This window comes from Equus asinus, chromosome 4, assembly GCF_041296235.1.
Source record: "Equus asinus isolate D_3611 breed Donkey chromosome 4, EquAss-T2T_v2, whole genome shotgun sequence".
Taxonomy (NCBI): domain Eukaryota; kingdom Metazoa; phylum Chordata; class Mammalia; order Perissodactyla; family Equidae; genus Equus; species Equus asinus.
Window position 1 is genome coordinate 100,102,538 of NC_091793.1, and position 21,636 is coordinate 100,124,173.

Genomic DNA, 21,636 nt, shown 5'->3' on the forward strand with positions numbered 1-21,636 from the left:
CACAAATATCTACTTTTTAGAAATTGAGAGCACTGTCAGTCACTCATAAGTCACAAACATAAGAAATACTTATACTTTTTAGTATGATAATTACAGCGTCAGACACTATATTTCTTACCTTGAGCTTGCAGTTTTCTTAGCAATTTGGCATCTGTGTTATCTAGAAATTCAGCACTGCCAATATTCGGAGGCCGACCCTTCCGACGTCTCATCCTGGATTCCTCTCTTGCTCGCTGTCTCTCTGGATTTGGTGGTCTTCCTCTACGACCTTCCATCGCCCTGATACGGGGAATGACATCCTCTTCTTTCAGAAGACACCACTGCGTTCCCTTTTAATTAACATTTTATAGAAATAATATATTACAAACAAAATAAAAACAAGTGATCAATATGTCAGAAAATTCTAGGTAAAGTCACAGATATTTTGGAATTTATAAAGCTGGTACAAACTTTAGGAATTTTATTTTTTAAATTAAATTTGTATTTACAATTGTTCATAGCCATTGGCAAATCTTTGGTATTCTTGCTCGTACATAGAGAGATTTATATCTGTATCTATAAACATATAAATAGAGATATATATCTTACAATCACCGTTTCTGAACTACAGTGACCACAAAATTGGCAAATATTTGAAAATATTAGTTGTGTGATGACACCTCTATGGGTTGTTCTTACGGGTCATCAGTTCAATCAAACATTAAGCTATCCAAATAACACATTAATGTTTCTTTTTATAGAAATATTACAGCTAATAAACCAAGAAAGTAAGAGTTAGAATATCAGCATTTTGCAATACCTGATGAATTAATGGATCCAAGCATTGAACTTGAATGGCTGCCAATCACCAAAAAGAGAGACAACCAAACCTTAGCCTCCTGATGGAGGTTCATTTCATCACCTATAAATTAGTCTTGCCCCACCACACCCAAAGTCAAACCTGAATTTGATTAAGCCTTTAGACTTAATTACTATAATTTCATAGGAAAAATAGGGTGAGAAGTGTATGTTAAACTACACAGCAGAATCCAGTCTGAGGGAAATTCTACAAATTACCTAGTTCCTTCAACAAATAAATTTCAAGAAGTAAAAAAACTGTGGAAAGATTAAAGGAGCCTTAAAAGATGTATGAAACAATCCCACTGTGTGGCCCTTACCTAGATATTGATTCAAATAGACAAACTGCAGAAAATTATGATGATTAAGGAACAATTGAAAATTTGAACAATGACTGGTATTTGATGACATCAAGAAATTATCATTTTAAAGTGTGATAGTGGTAGTGTGGTACTATTATAGAATACAAGTCTTTATCTTTCAGAGATACAAATTAAAACATTTACAGATGAAATAAGATGTATAAGATTCACTTCAACAAATTATGGAAGAGGAGAAGTAGATAGGAGTACACGTAAAACAATATTGGCCACATGATAATTTCTAAGCTGATCATAGGTACATGGTGTACATTATTCTGTCTACTTTTGTATATATTTGAGATTTCACAGTTTAAGTTTCCTGATGCAAGCACATAGATCAGCACAATGCTAGTGTATTATAGGTATTATCCTGTTCAGTGCATAGATACAATCTGAGTCTGGTGTTCGTTACCCTCTATATGTTAATCAAAATGAATACATTGTTATATTACCTTACTTAGAGTCCAAAGGAATATGTTCTGATATAGGAAAGTCATCTTTTAAAAATAGTGTTTCTAAAATAATTATTTTATTATTTCTTTTTTTTAAAAGAGATAATTCCTTTAGTGTGAAGGTTAAGAAAATTTTTTAAATGTGCTTTTTTTCTTAAAACAATCTCTAACTAGGAATTTAGCTTGAACCACTGTGGGCAATTCTGCAACCAGAAACAATAAAAATTTCTTCAGTTATGTTTTGTGCCATGATTCCTAACGTGGGAAAAGGAGTCTCTGAGTATCTCATTCAATGGGTACTAAAAATACAAACACTACTCCTGCTACCACAATGGATGAGAGCTACATCTCACATTCTAACTACTGTGCTTTGTTCCAGGGATTTTGAATACATTATATACATTAATCTTCACAACAGTTCTATCTAATATGGTGGGTTTTATTGTCCCTACATTATCATTGAGTGAATTCAGGCCTACGGAGGTTAAATAGTTTCCTGAGGTACAGAGGCAATGAGGAATAGAACTGTGATTTGAATCTAGGACTGTCTCATCTAAAACCTGGCTCTTAACCATTAGATGTACTTAATAGACGTTACGAAGATGTTCTTATACTTGCTAAGTCACTGATCTAAATATTCGGCCATGAAAGCACAGCCAAGATTATGTCAAGGCAGGACTGTGTCAGAAAAAAATTAATGCATATAGTCCATATATTTATATGTTAAAAAATAATATCTACTACTTCTTTTCAGTAATTCCCATGCTACAAATAATTTTAAAAATTAACTCTGAGGAAAATAAGATATTTTTTTGCTGAGATTTCAAATGAAGTCAATAGGAACAACAGTTGTACTAACTGCATTTTTAGGCCATAAATCACTAAGAAGGAAGCCATCAAAACAATTTTATGTTTACCAGTGTGGGAGGCTTTTGATTAGTTTAGGTTTTCATTTCTCTGTTATGCTTTTAGGAAACAAGGCAGCACACATCACATAAATTGAAAAATATAAAAGTGACATTTGTGACACTTGGAGAAGAGAGAGACTAATAAAAGAGTCCATAAAGGAATCTGCATTCAGTTTTTAAAGTATCTTATTAATAATAAAATCAACTTTTAGCAAAGGTTTAAAGGGTTTGATCAATTTATCTTTTTTTATCGAGTTACAATTTTTTTTTTGGCAGGGAAAGAGTCACCCTGAGCTAAGATCTGTTGCCAATCTTACTTTTTTTTTCCCCCCCAAAGGCCCAGTGCATGGTTGTACATCCTAGTTGTAAGTCCTTCTAGTTCTTCTATGGGAGCTGCCGCCACAGCATAGCAACTGGCGGATGGGCGGTGTGGTTCCACAACTGGGAAATGAACCTGGGCTGCCGAAATGGTGAGAGCACCGAACTTTAACCACTAGGCCATCAGGGCTGGCTCTACAATTTTTACAGTTATATTTTTATTCAGCTAGGAAAATATACCTGTGTCAAAGAGGAACAGAATATGTTGGTGCCCAAAACTTACCAGACAAATAAATATAGTGGCATTATCATTTACATTTTTGCCCTTGACATTTATAAAGTAAATACTTTCTAAGGGAATTGCATATTGTATTGGGGGCTATACAAAACGTTTTCTGACTCCTGGATATTAGAAAATGAGAAATGGATTGCTGGGAAAATTTGAAGCTTATATTATAGCTTTAATTCACTGAGTAGCTAAAATAATTGTGGGTAAGGAAAAAAAGAAGTATTTTTCTCAATAAACTTTTCCTCAGGAAGAGCAAATACAATTTACATCACTTGACTCACGTTATAAGCTTTTTTGTCAATCAGAAATTATGCATCAAAAGAGTAGGTTTGTTAATTCTTTTTTCTTAATTTCTAAGACTAAGATAGTAAATGTTCCTGAAAATAATCTTTCTTGACTAAGATTTAAAAGATATGAATAAAAAGAAAATACAGGGCTGGCCTGGTGGCACAGTGGTTAAGTGTGCACGTCCCGCTTCGGCAGCCCAGGGTTCGCTGGTTCGGATCCTGGGTGTGGACATGGCACCGTTTGGCAAGCCATGATGTGGTAGGTGTCCCACATATAAAGTAGAGGAAGATGGGCATGGATGTTAGCTCAGGGCCAGTCTTCCTCAGCAAAAAAGAGGGAGATTGGCAGCAGATGTTAGCTCATGGCTAATCTTCCTCAAAAAAGTAAATAAACAAATAAATAAAAATTAAAAAAAAAAAAAAAAGGGGCTGGCCCCGTGGCTGAGTGGTTAAGTTCGCACGCTCTGCTGCAGGTGGCCCAGTGTTTCGTTGGTTCGAATCCTGGGTGTGGACATGGCACTGCTCGTCAAACCACACTGAGGCAGCATCCCATACGCCACAACTAGAAGGACCCACAACGAAGAATATACAACTATGTACTGGGGGGCTTTGGGGAGAAAAAGGAAATAATAAAATCTAAAAGAAAAAAAAATTAAAAAAAAAAGATGAGCAGGAAAGCATGCTGCAGAATGATAGTATATTAAAAAAAAAGAAAAGAAATGATCAACACAATGGAGATGGTGACAAATTAAGTCTATTATATCATTATAATTCTGCTTTCAAGAGTTACTAATTTAAATCTTTAGCAATAACACATTCACTTACACAAACACTACAATGAGAGAGACAGGGAAAAAAAGGGTTTATGTTTGATTTCAGAAGATTGAACAAAATAATTAAGGTAAATAAGCAAATGAGATCAGTACACTTCACACCATAGGCTGTAAAGCATTAAAAAAGTACACTGTAAAACTGTAATATATTACAAAATAATTTCTACAGCTTAAAACATTTGTTGAGGCACCTACTCTGTACAAGGCATACGTTCTTTAAAGGTAAGCTAGAGAAAGCCCTCTTTCCAAAAGGACCAACATTTTTAACCAGGACCTTAGGCTCAGGCTATTCTAATGCAGGTGATTCAAGGACCACACCCTGAGTAGTAATGAATTTGAAAAAGATTTTAGAGGTTGGGACAAGAAGTTGTCTCAATTGTCACTTAAAAATTAATCATGGTCTGGAGCCAGCCCTGATGGCCCAGTGGTTAAAGTTTGGTGTGCTCACCACTTCGGCGGCCTGGGTTCATTTCCTGGTAGTGGAACTACACCACCTGTCTGTCGGTTGCCATGCCTTGGTGGTGGCTCACATGGAAGAACTAGAAGGACTAACAACTAGGATATACAACCATGCACTGGGGGCTTTGGGGAGGAAAAAAAAAGAAAGAGGAAAGTTGGGAACAGATGTTAGCTCAGGGCGAATATTTACCTGCAAAAGATAAAGAAATGATGATCTGGATTAGGACGTGAGAATTAGAGCTGGAAAAGAAGATGAATACATTGGTCTTTTTTTGGAGAGAGGACTACCAGGATGTGAAGGAGAAGCATGAACGGAGACTAGAAAGGTGATTAAGGTTTGGAGTAATCTCTAAGCGGCATGGAAAAAGAAAATGGTAGTGAGATTTTCTTTCTGAACAAAGTTAAGATACAGGATGGAGAAATTCTTGAGAAAACTGACAAATTTATTGCTCTTAAGTATTTTATGCTTTAAAAACCAAACAGAATTTTAAAGAAAGCACTTATTTCAAATAAATTTTTAAATGTTTTCTGTATTCAGAAATTCAAAAAAAGATGAGATATTATGAGATTTAATTTAAATATGACTTTCTATTTCAACATACCTATTATTCTTCACAAATGATACTCTAAAGTATAGCTGAACATCTCATGAGCAACTGGTCTGTCTGCACCTTATCTTAGGGACACTGAATTGTCTAATTAACTGGGTTTTCTACATTCACTAACAGAATCAATTTCAAAATCTTAGGGCACAAGTAAAGCAAGGGTATCAAATATTTTTGACAGAGCTTGACATTTCATATTTTACAAAAAACTAAGTTAACATTTTGAGAAAAATCAAATTTTGTTGGACTTCCTTATATCTATTTCACAGTTTAGTATTATGTCTATTTTTAGCTACTTTATGGTGTCAGAGGTAGATAGTGATAGCTTTATATACCATAAACTTAACAGCATTAGGGATTCTCAATCTACCTTAATCATAGTCGGTTAATATCATATACTGAATAGCACTCAAAGATGTGAAAGAGTAAGAACAGCTATCTATGCTGGGAGATGGATGTCATCTATTAAAAACAATTGAGAAAGATGTCATTTGATACAATTGTTTCCACAGTGCTGTCTATGCTTTCCAGTTACTCACTGTAGGTTACCCTCTAAGAGTCAAGACTTTCAAATACCTCCTCAGCTCCACACTTGGATTCACACAGTTGGCCTCCTAGTACACGCCCTTGCCTAGCCATCAAAAATCCTACCTGGCAGATTAGTGACATAAGTTTCCAGACTTAGATTTCTGGTACTGATCTTTCATGTTCTCAGTGTCCTTATGTGCCCACAGCTATGTTGCATTAGGTATGGCAGTTAACAGCAGAGTTGAATTAGAACCCTGGTTGTTGACTCCCAAGCTTTTGTTCTTCACTTATTTGAAATAATTACCAGCATTACAATCTTGCCAGAAACTGCGTTGCCTGCTTTGTTGTGAAGTCTCCCCTTATTCCTTCCTAACAAAATGTTGGTTTTAGCTGGACAGCATTGTCCTTAGTGTTTTATCCTCCTCAGACAATAAGCTTCTCCAAGCTAGTGATCATAACTTCTGTTCTTTTGTACTCTTCAGTTTCTCTATGACCACTAGTTTTTCCTCAAAGCCAGGCTTTCAACTTCATTTCTATAATAAAATATGTTCAGAATTTCCTTTATAGAAAATGCCTTTAGGGAAAATTTATTTGGGGGAAAAAAAAGCCTGGCACATTAAGTATTTGACACAAACATTTATTGATTAAATGGCTAAGAAAAAAGGCTTTTTTCAGTAAGAACTATAGATATTTTTCTTTTCTTATGGCCTTATGCTATTAAAAAGAAGAAATATCTTTTTTAAAAAAAGACATCTCAAATAGAGAAAGCAACATTTTCCAAGTCACTTTTAGTCCGTTCCTTCTTTGCATCTTTCCTTTTCTGTGCTTTTTTGGCCTGAACATAATAAATATTCATTATTGTACTCTGTGAACCTCCTAGTTGAAAAAAATAAACTTAGTTGTCACATTTATGCTTAAATGTTTTGTTCTCTACAAACCACAAAAAATGCTTTTCAAAGTAGATTATCATATATTTCAAAATAATCTTTGTTATTAACAAATTATTTTAAAGCCTTCATATATTCATATAAAAATGTAAATACCTTTTACCTTTTTACCTAAGTACCACATTTAGGTAAATAAAAACAACTCTGTTTTATATTTACTAAAATCTGTCTAGTTCAATCTTCCTATCATTCTGACACTCATAAACAAAATAAAATGAAAACGATGATAAACATTAGGTTCCACAAGTTCTTTATAATCTAATGGAGCAGAAGTCTGTAAGAAATCCATTTATCTTACATCTTTTTCCAAGAGGTTTCACTGGCTAAAATAGTTAACAGAATTTCTTTAGAAGGTAGCCAGCCAGTATAGCACGAACTAATGAAGAATGTTAAAGTTCATTTTGTTCCACTAAGTCTACCATCACAAAAATCATGGTTTCTACAGAAGCTGGTAGGAAGTGTTTAATATCTAAGTATCAGTAGATACTGACAAGTAGCTGATTTTACAGATCTCTTACCACATTTGTAAACTGAAATAAATAAAACTGATAATGAACAGGTTAAATGCTTTTCCCTCCTCATTTCTTGTGTGTCAATCCTATCTACTTAAATTAGGGTTTCTCTCTCTTTTTTTAAAGGTAATCATTAGATTGTTGTCCTTTAGTTAATAATGAATATATTTAAATTTCAATACATGTGAGCTTTCAGACCTCTCATCCTACTATATTATACAGAAAGTTAGTTAATATTTTGAACAAGTGTTTGCTGTTAATAAAGATTTGTATCATCATTATCTTAAGCTCAGAAATATCTTGAGTTAAAAATGATTAACTTATACAAAATAACCATGGTTCTCTACAGCACATATTATCTTCTAGGAGAAATTATCATCTCCTAAATTTCATTAGTAAAATATAGAGGTTTGGAATACCATTCTTGGAATTTTTGAAATGCCTTGAACAAAATTAGAACTTATAGAACTAATATTGGGGTTTTCTGTGTAAGTTTCAAGAGAAAAAATAAAACTATGATGGAGAAAATACATTTTCCAATGCAAATGTTTTATTAGGAGAGTGATTAAGAATACTAATGAATCTGCAAATAAGGTATTTCATTTGCCATCAAACACCCAAAATAAATATAAGAAGCTGGGAAAACTGTATCATTAACATTTAAAATCATTATATACAATCTCCATGCATTTGGAAAACGGAATGCTTAGCTTTATTGGATTACAAAGGGTAGAAGCATTTATTCTTTTAAATGGGAAATTGTTTTTCACATTATATGTAATACAAGCAAATTCCAGAAAATATGAAACGTGAAACGTAGAAAGAAAAAAATGACCCAGTGTACCACCAACCATTACATCCCTTGTTAAAATTCTGCATATTTCCCTCCAGCCTTTCAAGATGCATAGTTTTGTTTTTCACTATATATACAGCCATCAGACTATTTATATAATTTTTAGAAAGGCAGATATATTGTAAATACACACAGATCCTCACTGCATGGTAACAGTGTCCTTGTCCCAAATTATATTTTATATCTTCTACAAAATTTAGGCCAACCAAAATTATTACACATCATGGTTAATCAACAAAAATATAATCTTTGTTAATTTTCATAGAAAATTATTATATAATTATATATATTTCTAATTACTATATGTTTATACATATTGATCATACAATATGTAGAAAGGTATATGGCTCCACAACTATATGCATCTCTAATTAATTAACTAAACATTTTTTTGGATTACTTACCTTTAATTGTTGCTCTCTAAAAGTATCCCGAAATGAATTCAACTTACTAATTTTTTTTTAAATGAGAAAAGTGCTCTCAAAATTGCTAATATTTTCCCTTATCAGGCTGCTGAAATGTTGGCAGCTTAACGTATTCTGGATTTAGTAATTCATCATATTTCCTTGATTGGAATTTATCTTTCAACAAGACAATATGCATTTGGAAAACACTGATTATGTTTAATAAAAAGTGAATGGATGTCAAAGAACATTCTGCTCTGCCTAATGAGGCTTTATAGATTAAGTCTAATTATCACTGATACAAAATAAAAAATCCTTTATCTATTGAACAGCAATTAGCTTCCCTCTCAGAACAAAAATCTACTGAACTTCAAAACATAGAGATATCTTTGGCATAAACAAGACAAGTAAGGATTTGATAACAAGAATCAAAAGATTAAAAAATGAGACAGATTTTTAAGTAAAATTATTATTGCCTTCTAATATGTTTTATGACTAAAAAACTGATCCAGTATATATGGAGTATGTAAAATAACACTGTGGTTCATGAGACTTCTGAGATTCTGTTTGGTGACAGATTTAATCTGAGTTAAAAATTATTTTTAAGTTTAAAAAATAGAAAGAAAAATAGAAAAATCCTAGAATATATTTCCATAAAGAAGTCAAACCTCAGATAAATATATTTTGGCATTTTAGAATTACCAGTAAACAGTAAATCCAGTGGATCTGGATATAACTTGTTCCTTAAAAAGTCATGGACAACAATGGAAAATAGGTTATATGATGAATGCAGAAGAACACTGTCAGAAATCTTGAGTTCTGGTTATGTGTCTCCTGGTTGAGGTTGTGTGATCTTAGAAAATGCCCTCAATCTTTGAGCTTTCATAATAAACCTTCTGCAAAATTAGGAAGACCTTTTCTATTTCTATAACTATAAAATTAGAGGGTAAGATAGGATGGAAAAGCTTGCCTATTCACAATAGAAAATATTATTGCCAGCAAAAATTTCTTTCTGCGCATTATAATGGCCAAAAGGGAAAAACTTTCAGTTGAGAAAGAAAATATCAACTTCAGTTGGCTGAGCATTCTAATCTTTTGAAACATTTTCATGCACATGATCTCATTTTAAACTCACCATAATCCTGAGGTGGAAGTAAAATTATTGTCTCCATGTTGCAGGTAAAAAAATTTGGGAAAAGGGGGCCACTAGTTTGTTGTTGTTTGAAATCACAAAACTATTTCATGGATTAACAAGAATCTAGGTCTCCTCACTCCTTAACTAGGACCTCTTTCAATGGAGCTGCTAAAGTTCAAGGCGGATAATAAGGATATGCAGCTGAATCCAAGTAAGGAACAAAGGCAGAACATTAAAGCAAATGTAGGAAACGAGGTCTCCACGGTGGGTTCTCTGTGCTGCTTAGTGAGCTTGTGGACTCAACCCTCAAGCTCAAAAGGGAGCTGTACTGATATTTTCAGAAATGTGTATAATTAACGTAAAAATTCAATTTCTGCAAAAACCAGAAATTTCACTCCAATAATATTAAGGAATTCCACCCCCTCCCCCTAAATTACCAAACTTGTAAAAATGGACCATACAGCACTGCATAATCCAATGGATAAGATCCTTCCAAAAAACTAAGTCATATTTATCCCCTTTTTGACTGACTTATCACAACGTATTTTTCCTACTCAAATAAATTTTTAAAAACTGTTTACCTTTCAGGGAACTAATGTTTTCCTATATTTCACATGAACATGCAGATACTTTTATACCTGTATAAACTGTAAAATTACTGATAGAGTCAATAAACAGGAAAAAATTTACTTAAAAAATCAGAAAGAGACATCTACTATGTCAAAGCTCCTTGTTACTGAAACATAATAAATTGAGGCCTTGGTGAGCGTTTACCACAAAGTTATATGTATAGCTCCATATGAATTAACTAACAAAAGGCAATGCTCCAGAGAGTAGTGAAGTTTACTTCATTTAGGTTATGGTACTACTTTTTGGTTCAAAGACTATACTTTTTAAAAAGTGGATACCTGCGGTCCATCTCTGGCTTCATAGAAGTCACCCACTCTTATTTTTGCACTGAAGCTGAAATTGTCCCTTGAGATATCCATTATTCCATTTCTGCTGAGATACTGAAAAAATCACATATTTTTCCACTTCAGGTTTTAATAATTACAACCCAGCTTTGATGTATAGCTATCTTGAGGACACTAATGTTTTTGAATATTCTATCAAGGGGCTATGGATTTATAGGAGATCAATTTAGGTTAAGTACATTAGTCCCATACAAGAGAATATGTTGTATCAAGGAACTTTATCTGAGAAAGGAGTGCACTTTTTTTTCATAAGCATGCTTAAAAGGCACCAAATGTATGTTATTTGGTGAAAAGTATGTACCTTTATTACTTCAGGATACTGCCTAAGTTTCTTTCCACATGGAGCATAATATGCTACTTCTCCTTGAAGGCGCCCTCCAAAGTTTCTTATTCTCGTCTCTCTTTGCCAGCTACACATAACAGAAATGAGGGTTATAACATACTTTAATTTTAAGAAAGCTTTCAAAAATTAAAAAAAAAAATTTATTAACACATGCTCTTTCAGAAACAGGAAAAATACAAAGAAATACAAACCCCTAACCATACAACTCAGATACATTTACTATTAAAATTATTTAGATTTTCAGCTAAGTAATTCAACTAAAAATTAAAGACTCAATTTACACATGAAACTCCACTAAATTTTTTAGAAATAACAACTGGTGTTTGAGTATTAGGACATATTTATTAACCAATGTGTACTGATTTTTTACATTTGAAAAGTTTTAAGTGAGAAGAGTAAAGTAAATCTGGCTCCCTGTTCTTTTTTTTTTTTTTTTTTTGAGGAAGATTAGCCCTGAGCTAACTACTGCCAATCCTCCTCTTTTCGCTGAGGAAGACTGGCCCTGAGCTAACATCCATGCCCATCTTCCTCTACTTTATATGTGGGACGCCTACAACAGCAGGGCTTTTGCCAAGTGGTGCCATGTCCACACCCGGGATCTGAACCAGTGAACCCTGGGCTGCGGAGAAGCGGAACTGCAACCTTAACCGCTGGGCCACTGGGCTGGCCCCAAAATCTGGCTCCCTGCTCTTTGAGTAGCACATACCTCCAGTGTGAAAATTCTCAGTTTGAATTAAACCATTTTAGCCAAACTCTGCTCAAGTCTTTCAGTTTTGCTCACAGAGGCTTTCACTGTCCTTTAATTCTATCTTCACAAAAACCTCTGACACTCTTAACTGTGTCCCTGCCCTTTGCCAAATGATTTACTCTTGCTTCCTTCTCAGTCATGTTCCCACCTGGCTGCACGATGCCATCCCAGCTCTGCCACCCCGAAACATAGCTGTTAGCCTTCATTTCAGTTTTCTGATAGATCAACTTCTTTGGCCTTTGCTCTAGCTCTTCTGCTCTAATCAGCATTATGCAGTATATTCACTTTTATTAATAGTGGAGAATGAGAAGTCAAACGAGCATAAATATGTAGGGGAAGCATAAAGAGAAATGCTGCTTTGCATACCCATATTCCAAAGGAAGACGCAGTTCACGCTCATCTGTTACTCTTCTTCTTTTGGAACTGCCTTCAAGAAAATTCAAGCAGTCAACATGAAAGATTAGTTTATATAGATGACAAGTTTTTGATAGCTTTGAGACTTCTCTTTAAATAATATATCTTAATCACTTGGACTATTTAGTGTATTTCTGCAACTTGTACAATATTTTTAGATGGTTTTCAACAGAACATTGTATAGAAAATTTTTTTCTTTGGTCTGCATGACAAAGTAGTTTTTCTCTCTAAAGAAAGTACCATGCAAGATAAAAATATATAGCTTTCCTCTCATTTTGTATTAAAGAAATAGCTAAAGAAGTAGGAGGGAAATAGTTGATAGAGGTTTCTGAAAGCCATGTACAGTTGTTTTCTTTGAAAATATGAGTTTTAAGACGCTGAAAAATTTCAACAGGTGGCTCACACATTTAAAAATAATATAACTTCTATGTTCATATAAATCCAAAGTAAAAAATACTACTCTGTCTTTTAATTAATCTAAAGTACTAAAGAATAGGGTTATGATTTATGTAAAATTTTTCATAGACAATGACCAAGTTTCACAAATACATGCACCTTAAATTAGTAGGATATCATACTAGTTTGTGGCAAATGAAAGCAAACTAGAAATTTCCAAGAAAAGAGTGAAATAAGTAAAACAACGTAATATTTTACTGTATACCTCTTTATTTTCTTAGCTATTGAAATGAGAATAGAGAGTAGTTTTGGAATATTAATGTAAAAACTTTTAATGAAGACCTCTAGAAGTTTATAAAAGGTCAAATATGTTAATGGAATAATAATGCTACTCACTAACACAAATGACATTGGCTAAATGTTGGGCAGATATGCAACTGTATTTTAAGTAACCAAGTGAGCTCAATTTTATAAAATACAAAAAACTCTGTCAATCAAATTCTAAATTCTAGAAGCATAAACTGAACACAAAAGCAGGAAAGTACACAAAATCAAGAGCTGTTATCAATCAGGTTCTTAAATTGGAAGCACAGAGAATAAAAATGGTAATGGGTCATACCCTTTGAGAATACATGCTGACCTTTCTTAGTCAACCTAAAATCTAGCTGTAACACTGTATTCTAATGAGATCATCCCTGGAACCCAGTATAAATAAGAATTCTTGCTATGGTTTGACTTCTACTGTACAATAATAAAAATAAAGTGTAGGTACCAGAGTTTGGACTTGAAGTAAGTGTGGAAGAAGGTGTGCCAAGAAAAGCAGGTGACTGGGATTCAGAACATAAGGCAGCAGGAGCAGAGCCTGGGGCTTGTGCTATGTGGAGGTTACGAGGTGTTGAGTGAGCTGTGAGACTGATGGAAGGGCTTTTGACAGAGGAAGTTGTTTTATTCACTTTCATTGAAGTTTTCTCTCCTTCAGTATCACTATCTGATTCATCTTGGTCTTTATCATCATCATCATCTTCTTCTGATCCTTCTGTATCTGATTCTGAATTACTATCTGATTCTGGGAAGTAAAAGAAGCATTTGTATATTATAACTAAATAATTACCAACAGTTTGCAGTTTGTATCTAAATGGAATAGTTCAGGAATCAGCATCTGTGATTGAGAACTCAAATGAGCAACTTTCCTGAAGAGTAAATTTAAAAATCACGATCTTACACGCTAAATTTGAGTACAGAGTATGCGGGCTATAAATCCTCAAAATTCTTCATGAAAAGTTATCTGTTTTACTCAACACTTTAACAGTTCTTCTCACATGACACTATTCACAAGAGTTCTGCTTAGTGGCTTCAAAATCACTTTTAATTTACTGGAGAAACTAAAGAATAGAGGGAATAGAACTGATTATTTAAATTAATAGACTCCAATCACTTAAGAAGCTTACTAGGTTCAGTATGAGAAAGAGAAGCCTGGAACTTCCTTTATTCTTTCATCTGGACTTTGAAGTACAATAGAATGATTTTCTGGGGGAGACTCTTGCCTTTTTTGGCTTAGTTAATTCAATTTAGGTGCAAGACTTCATCAGGTTTCTCAGTCTTCACAAAAGACCAGGATTACAGAAATAATTGTGTGGGATAATTTAAAGATTTAATAACTTAAGTTTGTTCTAGCACTGTAGCCCTATACATGCATCCATTTCTACAGATGTGTAATATCTATTTCTAGATTAAATTTGATAAACATAGGACTGATACTCGGACTGTATCTTAACGGATCCTAGAAAACAGCTTTTGTGGAATAGTGTTTTGTGTAGTACTATCTACCTACATTGATGTTCATTATAAAAATTTGCCTCTGAAAGTTATTAACATTGATATGCATTATTTATCATGCAAAGTTGTATTTATGGGAACCCCAGGAAAAAATATTACCAAGAAAAGTTGTTCTTACCCTGAGAAAGTAGGTTGTTTTTACCTTATAGATACTTTAAATTGTGTAATTGACTTTATTTTCTTATTCATATTGGTGGTTAGAAATTTACAATTGGATTTGTGGCTGACTGGTAACAAATCCAAAAACTTTTATAATATGTATTTCAGCTTTGTATTGAAAATCTAAGCAATCTTATATTTTATGTTTTCAGTCTTCTGTGGAACAAGGAGAGTTTAGGGGAATAAAAACAAAAAGAAGTTAAAAAAAAAAACCCCAAACTAGAAAGTGAACCTAAATAAACTCAGAGAGTACTCTATTATGTTATTAAATAAATTCTGTGTTGTTAAAGAACATTCACAGGGATTTAGGTTTTTGGGACCTTCTGAATGACTGTGACTACAATTTGACCTTTGTTCAAGGTATCTAGTGACACATTTCAACAAGCAGCAGAAAAGATGAAAAAAAGGATGAATGAGTGGCCCTGAATGAAATGGTTCTAAATGACAATTAAGCAAGTTTGTGAAATTATTTCTTAATTCATGCATCATTTATATTCACTTTAAAGTTATTATTTGTTTAATGTTAAGTGAATTAACAAAGCTGAGAATTTAGTTTAGGATTTCCAACTCCATTTACTCCTATACTTTACTAGTTCATTAGAGAAAGGCACATCGTTGTGTGAAACACAGTGAATAACAATGATTATAAGTCTGTGAATTAAGAACCTCTTTGAAGTGTTTTGGTTCACATAGCATTTAGAGAAATAATTTAAATTTTAAAATAGAAAATAACCTGATTGGCTATCATCAGATTCATCATCTTCATCATCTTCCTCATCTTCTTCCTCATCCTCTTCCTCTTCATCCTCATTTGAATCTTCAGAATCTTTACTACTGGGAATGTCTGAATCTGTTCCTCTAAACTGTTCCACTAAAGATTTTGGAAGATGAGAGTGTTGCTGTGTTTTTACTGTGTTTACATTATTGCTAACTGCTTTTTCCTTCCCTTGACTATGCAGTATGGGAGACGCAGAGGGCATTACAGTTGTCTGATTGCCAGGGGTTCTTCTCCCACTTGTACTCAAATTTACAGGTGAGGAAAAAGGGGTGCTGGATGCAGTAGCAATGTTTTCATTAATCTTACTCTGCATTTTAGTTTTGGTAGTAAGTGCTAGAGGAGCTTCTTGAATGACACTTTGAATAACTCCATTTGGTTGATGATTACCTAAAAGTGCATTTGTCAAGAATGGATTAGGGTGGTTGTTTTCTAATGTTTGTTTTGGATGTGCTGGTGAACTAGAGGTTGCTTTTGGATTTGACAAAGCTGCAATAACCTTCTTCAGGCTCTTAGAGGACTCCTGTTTCTTTAACAGTGCTGGGAATGTCTGTTTGTATTGTTCCTGTAGAAACATAAGTTAAAAACATACAATGATGTACTATGAGAACAAAGATTACTTTCATGTACACCTGAAATTTATATAATGTTATAAACCAATTTATATATATGTTACCACAAAGAAACAAAAATTTAAAATAAATAAGTAAAGATGACTTTTATTTGCCTTCATTATCTGACAACAGCTGCTCATATACAAATTTAAATCAAATATACAAGTGCTATACAAGTAGTGGTAAGTGATGACTAGTTGGTTGCTGAACCTTGGCTAGAGGTTTAAAATTCAATTAGTCTTTGTTTTTCAAAATATATATTTTTCTTGACTGTCTCCCTCTCATTACTATTGCTCCCATTTTCTCAATAATCCAAACTTGAAAGCCTAAAAACATCCTTTACTTTTCTTTTTCCAAGTCAGCCATATTACTGTGTCTTTTGAATTCTTTTGTGGAAGTATTGCTCAAATTTAAGCCATACTATCATTTCTTCCCACTCAAGTCCCAATATATGCTAGACGCCAATGCCAATTTTATCTTCATATAAGCCTCATTTTATTTTTACCTCTGGTCAAAAGCTTTAGTGCTTCCTCCATAACTGCCAACTTCATAAAGTCTAAATACTTTCATTTTGATATTCAAATGACTTTTCAAGTAGACACTAACATAAGTTTCTAGTCAAACTGGACTATTTGCCATGCCCCGTGCATATCACACTTACACCACCTCCACATCTTGTTATAACCATTTTCTCTGCGTGAAACGTCCTTCTCTTATAAATTTCTAGCTGCTAAAATCCTGTTCATTCTTCAAAATCCAAACCCAGAAGCTCTGCATGTTTGTCCCAACTAGAAGCACTCACTGCTTCCGTTCTTCGAGCCCCTTTACCTCCTTCTCTTCTACCCTGTACTATTTGTGGTATACGTGCTACGAAGCTGGGGGGAATGCGGCTCAACATTCTGTGAGTCTGCTTTAGAGTGCCTTCAGCACATCAGCACTGGAAAGAGGATAATAAAACAGTTTAGAAAAATTATACTTTTCTTGGGAAAAATTTATTTGTAAACCATTAAGCCATAAAATTTACATCTGCAAATAAGAAACAAAAAATTACTTGGCTATCAGAATCTTCTTGAAAAGAATAAAATCATATGAATTTTATTAAATTTGTGTAATTAAAATAATATATAAAAATAAACTGATGTAGAATGATTAAAATAAGAGAAATAGAGTTGAATTTCGGAAGGTAAAATTCATTAACGAAAATGGTTGCCTTAAAATTAAAATCATCAGTACTGTGAGCATCAGATCCAGGCTCTTAGCACTCAAGTCAGCAAAGATTTGTGGTAGGTATTTCACAATTACAAAGGCAGATGGAATGCCATATAGAATGACACTATATATTTTAAAGCACCAGTACTAAAAAGCAGTAAGCAATTCCTATATAAACTTCTTAATCTTATTTAACATCTTCACGGTATTAGTTTAGAAAATTAAGGTAAAATCAGCCTTTGTAAAGAAAGACTGTCATATAATATTTGTACCTAAGGCAATGCCTCACAAAAAGAAAGTGCTTAATTAGTACGTATTCAGTGAATAAAATATGGAAATTATGCTAAATAATTGCATATACCTTTTAAAAATAATTTTATAGCAAAATTCTACATAAAATACTTTAATATACTTAATTTTACTTGATAAATGATGATTTTAATTTTTATTTTAATTAATTTATCATTTAATTATAATGATTTATCTATGATAAATATTACATATTATATACTGTGTAAGTATATATAAAATGTACTTATACTTCTTACTTAATACATGCTGATTTAAATTTTAAGCAGAAAAAATTAGTGTATTTTCATTTCTTAGTACGAAATTATGTCACATAATAATTTTGTACTCTTTCTTTATAGGTAGTAAGTTTTCCTTCTAAATGCATCTATGATCAAAACAGCCATGAAAACAAAAACTTTCTCTCTAGTTTTATATTTTAAAATCTGAAATTGCTCATCACTCTATAATTCTGAAGAATCACTTCCCATATATTGATACCTGAAGGTTTTCAAAAATAACCAAGTATCATTACAGTTTATCCCAAGAATAGTATCAGTTACTCTTTTAGTAAGCAAACACGTTATCCTTTTAGATATTGGGGGTGGTAGACATGAAGTACGAGGGGAGAAAATGGAGACCTGCATAGTAGCGGGTCTCTTGCTGCTTTAAGATATCCACTTGGCTGACAGGCGTAGGGGAAGAGACAGGGCTGAAGCTCTGTCCTACCTCCAAGCTCTTGCTCCCCCAGCCCCTATCTGAGTCTCTGAAGACCACACACCACACAAAAAAATCCTCTAGGCAAAACTTGTTAAAGAAAATTCACTCCTGGTCTACATATCCAATTAAGGTATATTGATTTGAATTAAATGTCTACAGTATAAGGTATGGAAGGATCCAATGATTAAATAATACTCAAGAAAATCATAGAATAGTGAGGGAGGTAGACAGATAGCAGGTAGCATGAAGTGACTGAGACTGTCATAAGAAATAAAACAAAATTCCACATGTTAGACTGTCATATAAAAAAAGAGAGCTGATGTAAGAGAAGTTATTCATAAAATACTCTTTAACTCAATACTAGGCACCAATAAAAAGTAGATAAAGTCATTTAGAGTTGAGCCTAATGTGAAGGTCTACACATAAAATTTCTCCCATTAACTACCATTATTATTTCAGAAACACCGAATTATTTCATCTTAATCATGGGCTTTGAAATCTATATGACCTTGGTTTGAAATCCTTCTGCTCTAAACTTGTTATATGATGTTCACAAGTGATTTAACCTCTCGGAGCATTAGTTCTAGACCTCATACAATTTTGTAAGGATTAGATAAGACCATTTGTGTAAAAAGCCTACCTTCGTTAAATTTATTAAGCAAATGTTTAATAAATGACTTTCTAATAGGAAGCCATATAAAACTCTTTAACTAAGAAGCCTTTCATAATGCAAATAACTTGATGTGGCTCTGTAAATTCATTAATCTTAAAGTGGAATATACATTAATGAAAAATTAAAATAACCCAAATAATGTAATTTTTAAAAAATTATTTATTTATTTATTTATTTATTTTGAGGAAGATTAGCCCTGAGCTAACATCTGCCACCAATCCTCCTCTTTTTGCTGAGGAAGATTGGCCCTGAGCTAACATCTGTGCCCATCTTGCCCTACTTTATATGTGGGACGCCTGTCACAGCATGGCTTGCCAAGTGGTGCCATGTCCACACCCGGGATCCGAACCAGCGAACCCTGGGCCACCGAAGCAAAACGTGCAAATTTAGCCACTGCACCACCAGGCAGGCCCCCAAATAATGTAATTTTTCATTTTCTTAATTTATTCGTGGAAAATCAATAATGTGATGCCAGCGATAATTTCTTATGATTGATCAGTGCATTGCAAGTTATCATATGCATGATATTATGATGATATTACCATTGGTTATTTCATTTAGATTAGTTCTCAATCTGGCTGCACATCTGAATCACCTGGGAGCTTTTTAGACATATAATACCTTAATCTCAACACAAGAGATCCTGATTCAATTGTTCGGAGGTGGTATCTCTTTTTTAAAGTTTCCCAGGTGATTCTAATGTATACGTAGGCTTGAGAACTACTCATTTAGATTATCAAAAAAGCCTTATTTATTCACGTCATTTTTCTTTGGCCCTGATCTTAAATTCTTGACAGTAAAATAAGAGTCAATGGACAAGAACATTGCAACTTTTTTGAGAAAGAAAGGCAGCATATCACAGTGGTTAAGAACAAGGACTCTAGTACCACACTGCCCAGGTTTGAATTCTAGCTCCATCACTAACTAGCAATGTGATCTTGGGAGAGTTAAATTCTATGAATCTCAATTTAATCATCCATAAATGGGCATAATAATATTAGTAGTACTTATAGATGTTAGAATCCAAGGAGTAAATGCATGTTCGGCACTTAAGACAATGGCTGGCAAGCAGTAAGTGCCCTACAAGTGCTATCTAATGATTACGATGCCCAATGATAATTTTTGTAACCAAAGGACAGGATACTGTGTTCAAACATAATATTTTTTCTCCACTCTGGGCTGGTTCTAGAATAAAAAGCACTGGTCATTTAATTACTAGAATTCTCCTGGACATATGGATGTACACTATGCAGTAATATAAAATCAACAGCAAGAAAATAAAGATGAAAAAAATTCTCTGATGAGTGATTCTGGTGTTTGTATATAAGTAAAAGTTACTCAAAATATTTTGTATTTCATATAATTCACTAGGAATGGCAAAAGAAAATGATTCTTTATAAAGGATTTTTACACTTAAAATTGATAAATCATATGACTAAAGAGGTAAATTACTAAAGAATTCATTTCTTTAAAAAATATATATTGATATTACGAAAAAAGGACATTGATTTTAAATAAAAGTAATTGGGAAGTATGTTTTATTCAAACACATTTCTCCTCTTAATGCTAAATCATTAAATCTGGGGAGAAAATGATATGATTATGTTGCCAAAAATATATTAAACAGATGTATATGTAAACATAAAATCAGAGAAATTTAGTTTTCTGATGTGCATATTCTATTCCTGGTGACTAAGAAAGTATAAAAATAACAGTAAAATTTAATTTAAACTTGTATATTACAAGACTATATAAAAGCATTTTTCTAATGATAAAATTCTTCTATAAAAATTTTTTAACTCACCCGTTTGGATCGCAATTCACTGGTCAAAGGACTAGATTCTTCAGAGGTATTTTTATTCCCTGCTTTAAGTACTTCAGGAGAAGGAACTATGAGTTTCATATAGGTTTCCTTTTTGGCTTGATTTATCAAAGACAAAGGTTTCACATTGGACACCAATCCCGTAGACTGTATTACACTTGTGTGTTTGTTCACAGATTCCTCCTTTGCCTGAGAGCTTTGGAAAATAAATGGAAGCTGCTGTGACAAAACCTGAGGCTGCTTCTGCTGGGATTGGAATGACGAGTGAGTCTGGGATTCAGACACAAGAGGTAATGGCTGGTGTATTCTTTTTTCCTGGGCTTTTTCAGTTGCTTTCTGTCCATCTACTTTTGGGTCTGAAATACCATGTAATAGCACCTGCAAATAAAAATTAAAAGGCAACTTCTTAACAGCTATTAAAACAAAGAACATCAAGTAGCAAAACTTGGAGAAAAAAGGGACACTTTAAAAAGTGCTCCTATGACTTACGATAGATATATAAAGATTGCTAAAAATACACCAAATATCCCTTTAAAAATATTTCTCCATCTGCTATTCTTTCTTATGCAAAAGGAAGAACTAAAGGCAATGATTAACTTTAAACTTTATAGACTTTTGAGAGTCAAGATAAACCAATTAATTCCTAAATTTGAGAGTCAAGATAAACCAATTAATTCCTAAATATGAATAATATGTAGATACTACCAACAAAACTATTAATACCTGGTTGTTACTTTTATGTTGTGCTTCGCTCTCTGAATCAGAATCATCATCTTCGCTTTCTTCAATACTTTGATCTTCTTCTTCATCTTCCTCTAGATCATCTGAATCACTGCTACTAATGCCTTCACTTGAGGTGTCTGATGATGTGCCTGAATCACTATCACTGTTGCTAGAACTTTCCATAGCTTTCTTCCTTGGTTTCTGATTAAAGAC

General features: G+C 33.3%; 1 protein-coding gene across 50 annotated transcripts in view; it reads right to left on the minus strand.

Moving 5' to 3' along the window:
* Positions 1 to 21,636, minus strand: part of BAZ2B (bromodomain adjacent to zinc finger domain 2B) — a 290,353-nt gene that overhangs the window by 89,527 nt on the left and 179,190 nt on the right. For 16 of the 50 annotated variants that reach the window (XM_070507912.1, XM_070507920.1, XM_070507902.1 and 13 more), the window contains 7 exons: positions 21,424 to 21,624; positions 20,683 to 21,078; positions 15,333 to 15,939; positions 13,377 to 13,670; positions 12,161 to 12,221; positions 11,005 to 11,113; positions 119 to 329 (listed from right to left, as the gene is read on the minus strand). In XM_070507912.1, the coding sequence (XP_070364013.1) occupies positions 119 to 329; positions 11,005 to 11,113; positions 12,161 to 12,221; positions 13,377 to 13,670; positions 15,333 to 15,939; positions 20,683 to 21,078; positions 21,424 to 21,624 (1,879 nt within the window). Of the gene's footprint in view, positions 1 to 118; positions 330 to 10,637; positions 10,740 to 11,004; positions 11,114 to 12,160; positions 12,222 to 13,376; positions 13,671 to 15,332; positions 15,940 to 20,682; positions 21,079 to 21,423; positions 21,625 to 21,636 lie in introns of all 50 variants that reach the window. The other 34 variants (XM_070507910.1, XM_070507907.1, XM_070507891.1 and 31 more) reach the window with 3 other exon arrangements.